This window comes from Canis lupus, chromosome 16 (assembly GCF_048164855.1).
Source record: "Canis lupus baileyi chromosome 16, mCanLup2.hap1, whole genome shotgun sequence".
Taxonomy (NCBI): domain Eukaryota; kingdom Metazoa; phylum Chordata; class Mammalia; order Carnivora; family Canidae; genus Canis; species Canis lupus.
In genome coordinates, this window is record NC_132853.1 from 22,902,486 (window position 1) to 22,913,261 (window position 10,776).

The window sequence follows — 10,776 nt, forward strand, 5'->3', positions numbered from 1 at the left end:
GCAGCCCTCAAGCAGCTGGCCCACAGAACTCCCCGTGGTGATGAAGGTGGTCTTGACCTATGCTATCCAAAGCAGTGAGGAGCCTGATGCTAGCCAAACAGGATTGCATTCCTAGCCATATGGAATTCTGGTAAACGGAGACAGCCACATGTGGCTAGCGTCTACCACACTGGATGGCACAGGCTCAGATTTTCCTCTGGCTACTACCCTATGGCTTAAGCCAGTCTCCCCTGCCCCAGCTGGCCTCTCCTCATAGGCATAGGGGAAAGAGAAGAACGGCAACTTCCTGGTCAGTATAGATTTGGTGTTGCCCAGATGGAAGACATATACACTGTTAGCATAGTCCTCCGGTGGGCCTTGGGATTCTAGGACAAGGAACTACAACCCAAACACACAAAATATAAGTTATTTATTTGGTCACAGAATCTAGGGCCTCACACTGAATAGAAAGAACATTTAGGAAAGGCGACGGGCCGGCAGCAGGGGTCCAGTCACTGCCTGCCACCATCCCCACCCCACCCCCGCCCCCACCAGGTACAGAGTGATGGCAGAGGGCTGAGCTCAGTTATATTGTCCTGTAAGCGCCACTCTCCTGCTCTGGGGAGGGACCCCACTGGGATCTGTCCAAGGACAGCAAACCATGCTGGTCTGCAGGGTTACCACCCTGGCCTTTCGTCTGTGTCAGGGCAGGCAGCTGGCAGCGGCAAGTCCAAGGAGGGGTCACACGGAACATAGGATTTCTCATCTCCTCCATCTGTGGAGAAGGGGGAGGCAATAGCAGGGGGATCCTATCTTGGGAAAGGGAGGCTGCCATATAATCCCAGGAGCCCACTACAGGGAGAGCTTGGGGTTCACTCGGTCATTAAGAGCCTGGCTACCATCTCTGCTCTAGCTACCCACTCAGGCTTGGCATCCACTGCCTGCCCTGGCCAAGACCTCATCCCAGGGCCCACCAAGGTCATCCAGTAGCAAACAATGACAATTCTTCACAAGTACACATGCTTCAGGTTCCCAAGTGTGTTCATCTCTTATCTTTGATCTTCCTGTCTACTGAGGCTTGGTAACTCCCAGGAGGCAAGTGAACCACACTCTCCAAGACTACACAGTGAAAGCCAGAGCCAGGACTGGAACTGAAAACTACCGCCTTGTGCTAGAGGGCCCCTGGGCTCACCCTCTGGAGAGCACCTATTCCCTGTAATTCAGCAGCCCTCCCTTTTAACCACCCAGAGAACCTGGTGCCACACTGTCTTAGGCCCCTGGAGAGTCCTCAGAATTCTCCACCAGAAGGGAAAGGTGCAAAGAGTGACCACCTTAAGGGCAAGAGAGCCAAGCACACACTCACATCCGGAGGCATTTGTCCTTCCCGCCACTTGCCACTCTCTGGCCATCTGGACTCCAGTCAACAGCATATACCTAAACCAAGGCAGGAGTAGGGGGAGGCAGGTCAGTAAGGAGGGTGGGGGGACAGGAGGGCCAGGCTTCACCACACGCCCCGCCTCTGCTCACAAGGGTTGGCCATACCTCATCTGCATGGCCTGGCAGATCTGCTGCCAGCTTCTGTGCCTTCACATCCCACACCTTCAGCGTGCTGTCGCTGCTGCCACTGACCAGGAGCCGGCTATCGGCTGACCAGGCGATCTGATACACAGCAGCCACGTGGCCACGTAGGGAAGCCAGGTACCTGGGCCAGGAAAAGGTGATGGTGGGTATTAGGTCTTCAAATATGTCTGAAGGGGCCCCTATGCCCACAGTGGTTATTCTCAACCTTAGCTACACATTAGGATTACCCGAGAACTTATACAAAATCTCACTGCCTAGCCCCCACCCCAGTGTGATCATTACCAAGGTTGTAACGATTTTGTACAACTTTTCCAAATGAGCGGCTTCTAGGGTGCCTCTTGCCAGGCCTCTGTACCTGGACAACTGTGCATGACTTAGAATCCAATGCGGCCACCTGCCTAGCCCATCTGCCTGATATCCCCCAACACAAGCTGCCTGCTGACAAGTGCCATGGAATAACAGTGGGCTAGGCCCACCTGGAACTTTCAGATCAATACAAATTAGCTATGTCTATTTGGACAAGAGTTGGCCCCTCTGAGACTCAGTTTCCTTATCTTAAAGAAGAATGGAATGAGCTATTTCAAAGGCTGCTATATGGAAATCCACAACGGCTGAGACCGAGGTGCCCCTGTGGCCACCACAAAGGTTTCCCTTGCCCCTTTTCTCTTCTTGCCCATGCCCCTGCCTCTCCTCTAACCTATCAACCTCAAGGCCACAGTGCCTCATTACACCAGTGCTTCTCAGACTATAATGGGAGCAGGATCACCTGGTGAGCTTAATAAAATGCAGATTCTGATTCACAAGGTCTAGGGTGGGGCCCAAGGTTCTGCATTGCTAACAAGCTCCCAGATGATGCTGGCAGCTGCTGGTCTGTGGATCACACTTTGAGGAGGGCCAGGAAATGACTACCCTCAAACCTACACTTCTGCCACATGCCTGGCCATCTTAAGATTATTTCTCTCCTTTGATATGAAAGGAACTAGCATTTCAGTGCCATCTATTGCCAACCCTAAATATACCTTTTCACTTAAACCTCATAATGAAGCTGAGACGCCTATTACAAAAGAGCAAACAAAGGCTCAGAATATCCAAATGCTTGCCAAGACTATGTAGCCAATAAGTGGCAGAGCCAAGCTCCTCCCAGAGGACTAGGGCCTTTCTTCTCCCTCCCCACGCCCCCACTCACTTGCCCGTCCTGCCGTCCCACAGTTTGATGGATTTGTCGAAGGAAGCGCTGGCAATAATGCGGGAGTCAGGGGAGAAGAGCACCTGGTTGATGAGGGCCTGGTGTCCCGTCATCCGTGCAAGGGGCTTTTTGTCTTCTGCTGGGGACCACATGAATAAGGTGAAGTCATCTGAGCCAGACACCAGCCTCTCTGGGCCCTGGCCCTAGGAGAGGTAGAAAGCACACTGTGTTGGAGACGGTCTCGGACAGAAGAGCCTGACCTTGGCAGCAAACGCACCACTGATTACCCACCAGCATAGGAGCTAGCACTAGGAGAAATAAGGCCTGGCCAGCTATGAACTCAGATGGGACCCTTGGCAAATCATTTCCCCCAAAGGTAACTTTATGCAGATGAAATAATTTCTAATCATTGTACATAATTACAAAAAAAAAAAAAAAGGTACAGAATCATTTATTTAAAAAGGGAAGGAGGGGGATCCCTGGGTGGCGCAGCGGTTTGGCGCCTGCCTTTGGCCCAGGGCACGATCCTGGAGACCCGGGATCGAATCCCACATCAGGCTCCCGGTGCATGGAGCCTGCTTCTCCCTCTGCCTGTGTCTCTGCCTCTCTCTCTCTCTGTGACTATCATAAATAAATAAAAACTTAAAAAAATAAAAAATAAATAAAAAGGGAAGGAGGAAAACATAAAAAAAATAAAAAAATAAAAAGGGAAGGAGGGATGCCTGGGTGGCTCAGTGGTTGAGCGTCTGACTTCAGCTCCCAGGATCAAGTTCCACATCGGGCTCCCTGCAGGGAGCCTGCTTCTCCCTCTGCCTGTGTCTCTGCCTCTCTCTCTGTATCTCTCATGAATAAATAAAATCTTTAAAAAAGAAAAAAAAAAGGGAGGAATTGGGGCTCCTGGGTGACTCCGTTGGTTAAGCAGCAGACTCTTGATTTCGATTCTGGTCATGATCTCAGGATCGTGGGGTTGAGCCCCGAGAAGGGCTCCATGCTGGACACACTTTTAAGATTCTCTTTCTCCCTCTGCAGCGCCCTCCCACTCTGCTCCTATTCTCTCTCTCAAAAAAAGATTTTTCATGTGGGTTTGTATGCATATGTACGTATGAAGTCTTTGGAAGGAAACACAGGCTACTAGTAGCATGTTTTATTTATTTATTTTAAAGATTTCATTTATTTATTCATGAGAGAGACAGAGAGAGAGAGCGAGGCAGAGACACAGGCAGAGGGAGAAGCAGGCTCCAGGCAGGGAGCCCAATGTGGGCCTTGATCCCGGGACTCCAGGATCACGCCCTGAGCTGAAGGCAGGTGCTAAACTGCTGAGCCACCTAGGGATCCCCAGTAGCATACTTTTAGAAGAAATGGAAGGGCAACAGAAATGGGAGACTTTTTCACTATCTCCCTTTTTGTGTTCTTGGAACCTTAGACTATATGAATATGTTACTTTATAAAAAAAGAAGAGTACCTGGGTGGCTCGGTTGAGCATCCAAATCTTGGTTTCAGCTCAGGTCATGATCTCAGGGTCGTGAGATCAAGCCCTGAGTCAGGCTCCATGATCAGTAAGGAGTCTAGTTGAGATTCTTTCTCCTCCCACACCCTTCACTCATGCTTGTTCTCTCTCCCTCTCAAATGAATCTTAAAAAATAAAATAAGGGGTGCCTGGGTGGCTCAGTTGGTTACATGTATGCCTTTGGCTTAGGTTGTGATCCCAGGGTCCTGGGACTAGGCCCTGGAATCAGGCCCCATGTCGGGCTCCCTGCTTAAAGGAGCCTGCTTCTCCCTCTCCTTCTGTCCCTTCCCACTTGTGTTTTTTCTCTTGCTCTCTCTCAAATAAATAAAATCTTAAAAACAAAACAAAACAAAATAAAACAGAAAACTCAATAAGTAGAAAGCAAATAAAACAAAATGATTAAAATGATCCCTATGTGTTAAGATTTTAGGACTGTAAACTGAATTATCATGAAGAACTTTCTGGAAAAGGAAAGTCTGAGCTGTAGCCAGAAGGTGGGAAGAGACTGGGTGTCTGCAAAATGTTTCAGGGACCGGTAGAGGATGAGTACAGAATTGGGCATGCTGGCGACTGGCACACACTCACCCGCACGAGGTTGTATCGCCTCAGAGCCCTGTCCTTCAACTCCTGCACTATAGCCAGGTACCGGAGGAGAGAGGAGATGATGAATGAGGCTGATTAGAAAATTTCACACCAACAGCAAACGTCCTGGCCCAGGTCCAAATCTTGCACATTAAGCTAGAGAAGTGGCCCCTTCCCCAGGCGGCCCTCTCCCACCCACTCACAGGATCCTTGGAGGTCTTGGGCATTGATCGAGGCCTCAGCTGGCTCAAAGGCACCTGTGCGCAGGGCGTAGTCAGTGCTGAGTGCCATGGTATTCACCCAGTGGCCATGGCCTTGCAGAGTCCGGCACAGCACACCCTAGGGCAGAGGGAGACAGGTCAGACATACCCCACTCTCCACCCTAGGGAACTGGTACTCCCAGGTTAGCCCCAGAAGACAGTGACGTGGGACTCAGAACCAGGATCCTCATTCACTGTGGTCTTAATCAAATCACCCCTCTGGGCTCAAGACTCTCATATTTAAAATGAGTGAACTGGGGGGCACCTGGGTGCCTCAGTCAGCTGGGCATCTGCATTCAGCTTGGGCCCTTATCTTGGAATCCAGCGACAGAGCCCTGCATCAGGCTCCCTGCTCAGTGGGGAGTCTGCTTCTCCCTCTGCCCCTCACCCTGCTCCTGCTCTCTCTTGCTCACTGTCTGTCAAATAAATAAATAAGATCTTAAAAAAAAAAAAAAAAAAAAAAGGTGAATGTACTAGGCCAGATCATGGTTTCTGAATTCCTGGAAAGGAAGTTAGATATGTGAGAATACATGGGCTCCAGTCAAGTTAAGTCTGGGATATGGCAGGTTCCATAAAGCTATCAGGCTTCCTACAGCAGGAGTTTCTAGACTGTGCTAATAAACACTAGAACCTCCACTATCATGCAGCACCAACCACAGGACCCACCATTCTCGAAGCGCCTCCCCTGACCTGGATCCCAGAACACACTGGCCAACATTCTTTCCAGCCCTGGCATCCCATGGCCTGAGATTTCCCCAGATTACTTTAGGGACCCTCCCAGCTCTTACATCATGAGCCCTCCAGACTTTGATGGTACGGTCCTGCGAGGCAGAGTAGAGAAGCCCGTCCCCTCCCCACCGGAGACAGGTGACTGACTGCGTGTGCCCGGTGAGGATGCGCTCACAGCGGCCTGCAGTTGTATCCCAGACCCGCACGCTGCCATCCTTGGAGCTGCTGGCCATGTAGCGGCATTCTGGGTTCCTGGAGAGGGGGAGATGGGGCCTCGCTTCTGGCCTGACAATGCCCACAGCACCTTCCCATGCTTAGCTCGAAGGCCAGGGACAGGGACTCGACAGCTTCCTGACCCCAAGGTCGAGCTGCATTGCAAGGTAGTTCTCATGCCCCACGACGAGCAGCCCCTGCCCCAAGCAGCAACAAGGGCTTGGAAGACCTACCCCACTGCTTGCATGCCATTACTGTCAGTCAGGCTGGCCATCTCGCCCCCTGAGCAGGGGAGAGGACAGTTTTGAACACCTATCTTCTATTCCCCCCCAGCTCTATCAGTGCCACTTACGCATGGAGGGGCTCCCAACTCAGGCCTGTGATCCACTTGCTATGGCCGGCGAGGACCCTGCCCACCTGCTTCCCTGTGCTTGGGTCCCACAGGAGAATCTGAAGGACAAAAGCTTACTGAATAACCCTCCCTGAACTGTCCCTGGGCCCACCAAAGGTGCCTGCCACTGCCTCCAACCCATCCTCCCCTCAAGATGACCCAGAACCCCTGCCTCATTACCCTGACTGCCACCTACCTGGCCATTCTTGCAGCCTGAGGCCAGTGTTTTGCCGTCTGGGGACCAGGATATGCTAAGCACCCAGTGTCTGTGTCCTAGGAAAGCAGGGAGGAAGAAGGAGGGAGCACATCTGTCTTTATTTTCAGAGCCTAGCAGTGCCTGGCACTCCTCAACTGGCCCTTGAATGAATGAGCAGCTGAACAAAAGTAGAGAGGAGGCTTTCTAGGCAAAGGGAGAATCCACCCCAAGTGCAAAAGCCATGCATCCTCCTGTGTAGATCATACTTTCACTTTCTTTTTTACTTTCACTTTCTAATAATTCCTTACACGATACATGGTATCAAGTGTTTATACACATGTCATTCCTTGTAATTCTGATAGCTCTGTGGTACAGAGCAGGAATTATCCCTAATTTTTCAGATGATAAAACTGAAGCTTAGGGAGCATGCTCTACACACACAAGGTCACCCAGCTAGTGTGCAGTCCCCAGATCAGAAGCATCAGCACCAGCTGGGAACCTGAAATGCAAATTCTCAGGCAGCATCTCAGAACTAAGGAGACAAAAACTGGGGGTGGGCCCCAGCAATAAATATGTTAACAAGATTCTCAGGTGATTCTGATGCATGTTCAAGTGTGAGAAGTAATGTGGTAGAGGCTGGATTTAAGCCAGGTTCTCCTTGCTACCAGCCAGTCAGCACAACCCAAAACCCCACACAGACTCTCTGGTGCAGTCTCTGCTTGTTTGTAAGTGGCTGGCTGGGCTCAAAGGAGCAGTCTACCTAGAAGCAGGCAGCTGCTAACTGGCTGTGAAGGGCCTGAATCATCTCTGAGCCTCCTCAGGAACTAAAGAGCTGAGTAAATGATCACGCACCCACCACTGGGTTAAGACCACCTGCAAAGCTAACTGCGTACTGACCCTGGCATGTGAAATGCGGTGTCTCGGTGCTGAGATCCCAGAAGCGCACAGTGGTGTCTCCGGAGCCACTGGCCAGGTACCTGGGGAAGAAGAGAGGCCACACCTGATTTCTGTAGTGGGGACAAGGGGTAGGGCCTACACCAGAACACCGCATACATGCATTTTGGCTGCCTATTCAATTGTCTTCTGGGCACAGAATCTGAGGCTGGACTTTTCTCTCTTCCTTGAGAAGGAGAAATGTAACACTGATACCATCTGTGAGAAGACCTCAGGTGGTCTTTTCTCTCCTCTTCCTTTCTGAAAGGAATGGCCACAGCTGTAATCAGGAATGAAGCTTCTCATTCTCCTCGTACAATTGCAAAAAGCAAATAAAATTCAGTTTCACAGACGATGAATTAAGTCAGAAAGTGACTCGTCCAGGTCACACAGCTAGGAAGCTCACAGCTAAGGTCTCCTGAGATCAAGTCCAGGAAGGATTCTTCCAAGGTGGGTGTCTTCCAAGACCAAACCAAAGACCAAGGGAAGTCCCTTACTTTCAACTTAAGCCCAGAGCTCAGGTCTGTGATAAGCAGCCTGAGGCCCCATTGACTGTAACTTGGGGTGTTCTCCCCACCCAGCCAGAATGTACTCCCACACCCCCACCCCATGATTCTGCGGCTGTCCTTACTTTCCTGTGGGGCTGAAGGCCACAGAAATGACTGCCTCACTGTGACCTTCCAAAGAGCTGGTGCAGCGGGTCACAGCACGGACCCTGAAGATGGCCTGGGGCTGGTAGATGATGTCAAGGACCTTCTCTGTCTCCACTGCCTGTGACTCCAGCGTCTTCCCCAGTGATGAAGTGATCTCAGCATCGTGGACATAGAAAGCCAGTGGCAAGGGATCCTCCTGGAGGGCAATGGCAAAGGGCAACTCCTCCATCAAAGGACAGGCAGGAGCACTCCCCACTGGGCTGTGGGCAGCTGAAACTTTATTCTTTTCCACCACTGTCTGGGATACCCCCACCATGCCCACTGAGGATACTTACACAGTACTTTAAAATCCTTTATCTGCATCTCACAACCACCCTGGGAGGTAGGCACTCATATTCTCGCTTGATAAATGATAAAACTGAGGCTCAGAGCAGCTAACTAATAATTAGCCCAACGTCCAATGTGCTGCTGCTCAGGACTAAGTCGAGTGCTTCAAAAAGAAAGTTCAGGTCCTGAGTCCGCGTTAATACACAGAACTGGACAGTATTTTTCTAAACCACCACGCCATGCCCTACAATGTGTAACAAGCATCCAAAAAAAAGGCTGGCTGAAAATGCAGACACTCGCTGCCTCACCCCAGAGTCTTGGTGTCAGTACATCTGGGGTGGGGTCCAGGGTACGCTCGCCCCACCTGAGGGCAGCATTTTGATAGACACAGGCTTCGAGGAGCAAGGGTTTTGAATCTGACATTCGGGTTCCAAAGCCACCATCGACTGCGGAGCATCGCAGGTAGGTCAGTGGCCGCCCGTGGGTCACTCTGTAACACGGACGCCAACGAGGGGCTGCGTCGGGGAATTCCACGGTGCCTCAAGGCCTGGGAACGCGGTGCCGGGCTCCCTGCAGGTGGACCCCCGCCCGGCGCCAGGTCCCCCCCGCCCCCCCCCCCCCCCCCCCCCCGCGCGCCGGGACCCCCGCGCCCCGAGCCGCAGGCCTGCCGGGCGGGGCGGGGCAGGGGGCCGCGCGGCCGCCGCTCACCTGGGCCAGCAGCGCGTGGCACACGAGCTGCAGCCGCTCGGGGGTGATGTCCACCGGCACGTCGAACGGGGAGCCCAGCAGCCGGCCGCCCTCATCCTGGAACTGCACCAGCAGCCGCTGCACGTCGCGCGCCGCCGCCTCGCCCTGCGCACAGCCCCGCGGGGTCAGCCGCGCCGTCGCCGGGGGAGGAGCCGGCCCCGCGCCCCGCGCCCCGCGCCCCGCGCCCCCGCCCGCACTCACGCACCCCCGCCGCCGCCGCCGCCGCCGCCATCCCGGGTCCCCACGTGCAGGACAGAGAGCCCGGCGGGACAGAGCGCCGCCCCCGGGGCGGTGGGGCGGGGGGGGGGACGGCCGCCCGCGACATCGCCCTCTGGTGCGGCGGAGGGCAAGTGTCACGCCCTCCCAGCGCCGCGCAGGGCACAGACAGCCTTTTGTTTCTGTAGAACAGGGATTCTGGCTCCACTTTATAGATGAGGAAGTCGAGGCTCTGAGAAGTTAATGGATTTCCCCCCAAACTCAGAGACAGGAGTGGCAGAAGACTAATTTGGCTTGGCTCTGGGCCGCAGCAGCCTGGCGGGCGGGCTTACAGAACCAGAGCCTGTTGGCTTGAAGGAAGAAATTAGTATTCTCTCCTTTCTTTTTTTTTTAAGATTTTATTTATTCATGAGAGACACAGAGAGGCAGAGACATAGGCAGAGGGAGAAGCAGGCTCCCTGCAGGGAGCCTGTTGGGGGACTGGATCCCAGGACTGTAGGATCACAACTGGAGCCAAAGGCAGATGCTCAACCACTGAGCCATCCAGGTGCCTTTTTTTTTTTTTTTTTAAGATTTTATTTATTTATTCATGAGAGACATACAGAGAGAGAGAGAGAGAGAGGCAGAGACACAGGCAGAGGGAGAAGCAGGCTCCATGCAGGGAGCCTGTTGGGGGACTGGATCCCAGGACTCCAGGATCAGGCCCTGGGCTGCAGGCCCACGCTCAACTGCTAAGCCACCCGGGCGTCCCATGTTATTCTTTTTTTAATGGATCAAATCAATTCATAATTCTTGAGTACAAAAGCAAAAAGTGTCTACAGTTTTCAACACTGTAAAGCAATAACAACAATGATGAGAATGATAGCAACCTGTCAGGCATTGTTCTAGGTGCTTTACACATGTAACTCATTTAACCCTCACAAAAGCCCTACTGTCCCCACGTTACAGATGAAGAACTGAAGCAGAGACCGCCTAACAAGAGCTCTTACCAGAAACCTGGGATCTTCCTTGGCAGCCATCCCCACATCCCGGCAGTTTCAAGCTCTGTCAATCTGGCCTCCTTAACCTGTGGTGAGTCTGTTCTCTCCACCTCCTCTCTCACACTCTGGTCTGAGTCACCATGGTTGCCTACAACAGCCTCTTGACTTGCCTCCCTGTTTCCACTCTTGCCTCTTCCCATGCGTCCTTCACACTGCAACCAGGGTGCTGTTTTCAAACCAAAGATCTGGTATGTCATTCTTCACCCTAAAGTCCTACAGTGGCTCCCATTATAAAC

General features: G+C 52.5%; 1 protein-coding gene across 3 annotated transcripts; it reads right to left on the minus strand.

Moving 5' to 3' along the window:
- Window positions 1–390: 390 nt before the first annotated feature.
- On the minus strand, window positions 391–9,554 carry NLE1 (notchless homolog 1). Of its 3 annotated transcripts, none has more exons than XR_012008653.1 (13): window positions 9,490–9,554; window positions 9,246–9,389; window positions 8,189–8,406; window positions 7,522–7,601; window positions 6,625–6,701; window positions 6,390–6,487; window positions 5,884–6,076; window positions 5,039–5,174; window positions 4,839–4,885; window positions 2,830–2,949; window positions 1,522–1,681; window positions 1,343–1,413; window positions 391–754 (listed from the first exon to the last, which is right to left on the minus strand). XR_012008653.1 is itself a non-coding variant. In XM_072779517.1 (13 exons), exons 1-13 carry the CDS (start codon window positions 9,514–9,516, stop codon window positions 742–744), a joined length of 1,467 nt encoding a protein of 488 aa, XP_072635618.1. In that variant the 5' UTR covers window positions 9,517–9,554; the 3' UTR covers window positions 391–741. The 3 variants fall into 3 exon arrangements, 2 of the variants coding, with proteins under 2 accessions (XP_072635618.1, XP_072635619.1); XM_072779517.1 differs by having other exon boundaries at window positions 2,747–2,949; XM_072779518.1 differs by lacking the exons at window positions 6,390–6,487; window positions 8,189–8,406; window positions 9,246–9,389; window positions 9,490–9,554 and having other exon boundaries at window positions 2,747–2,949; window positions 7,522–7,540.
- Window positions 9,555–10,776: the final 1,222 nt, after the last annotated feature.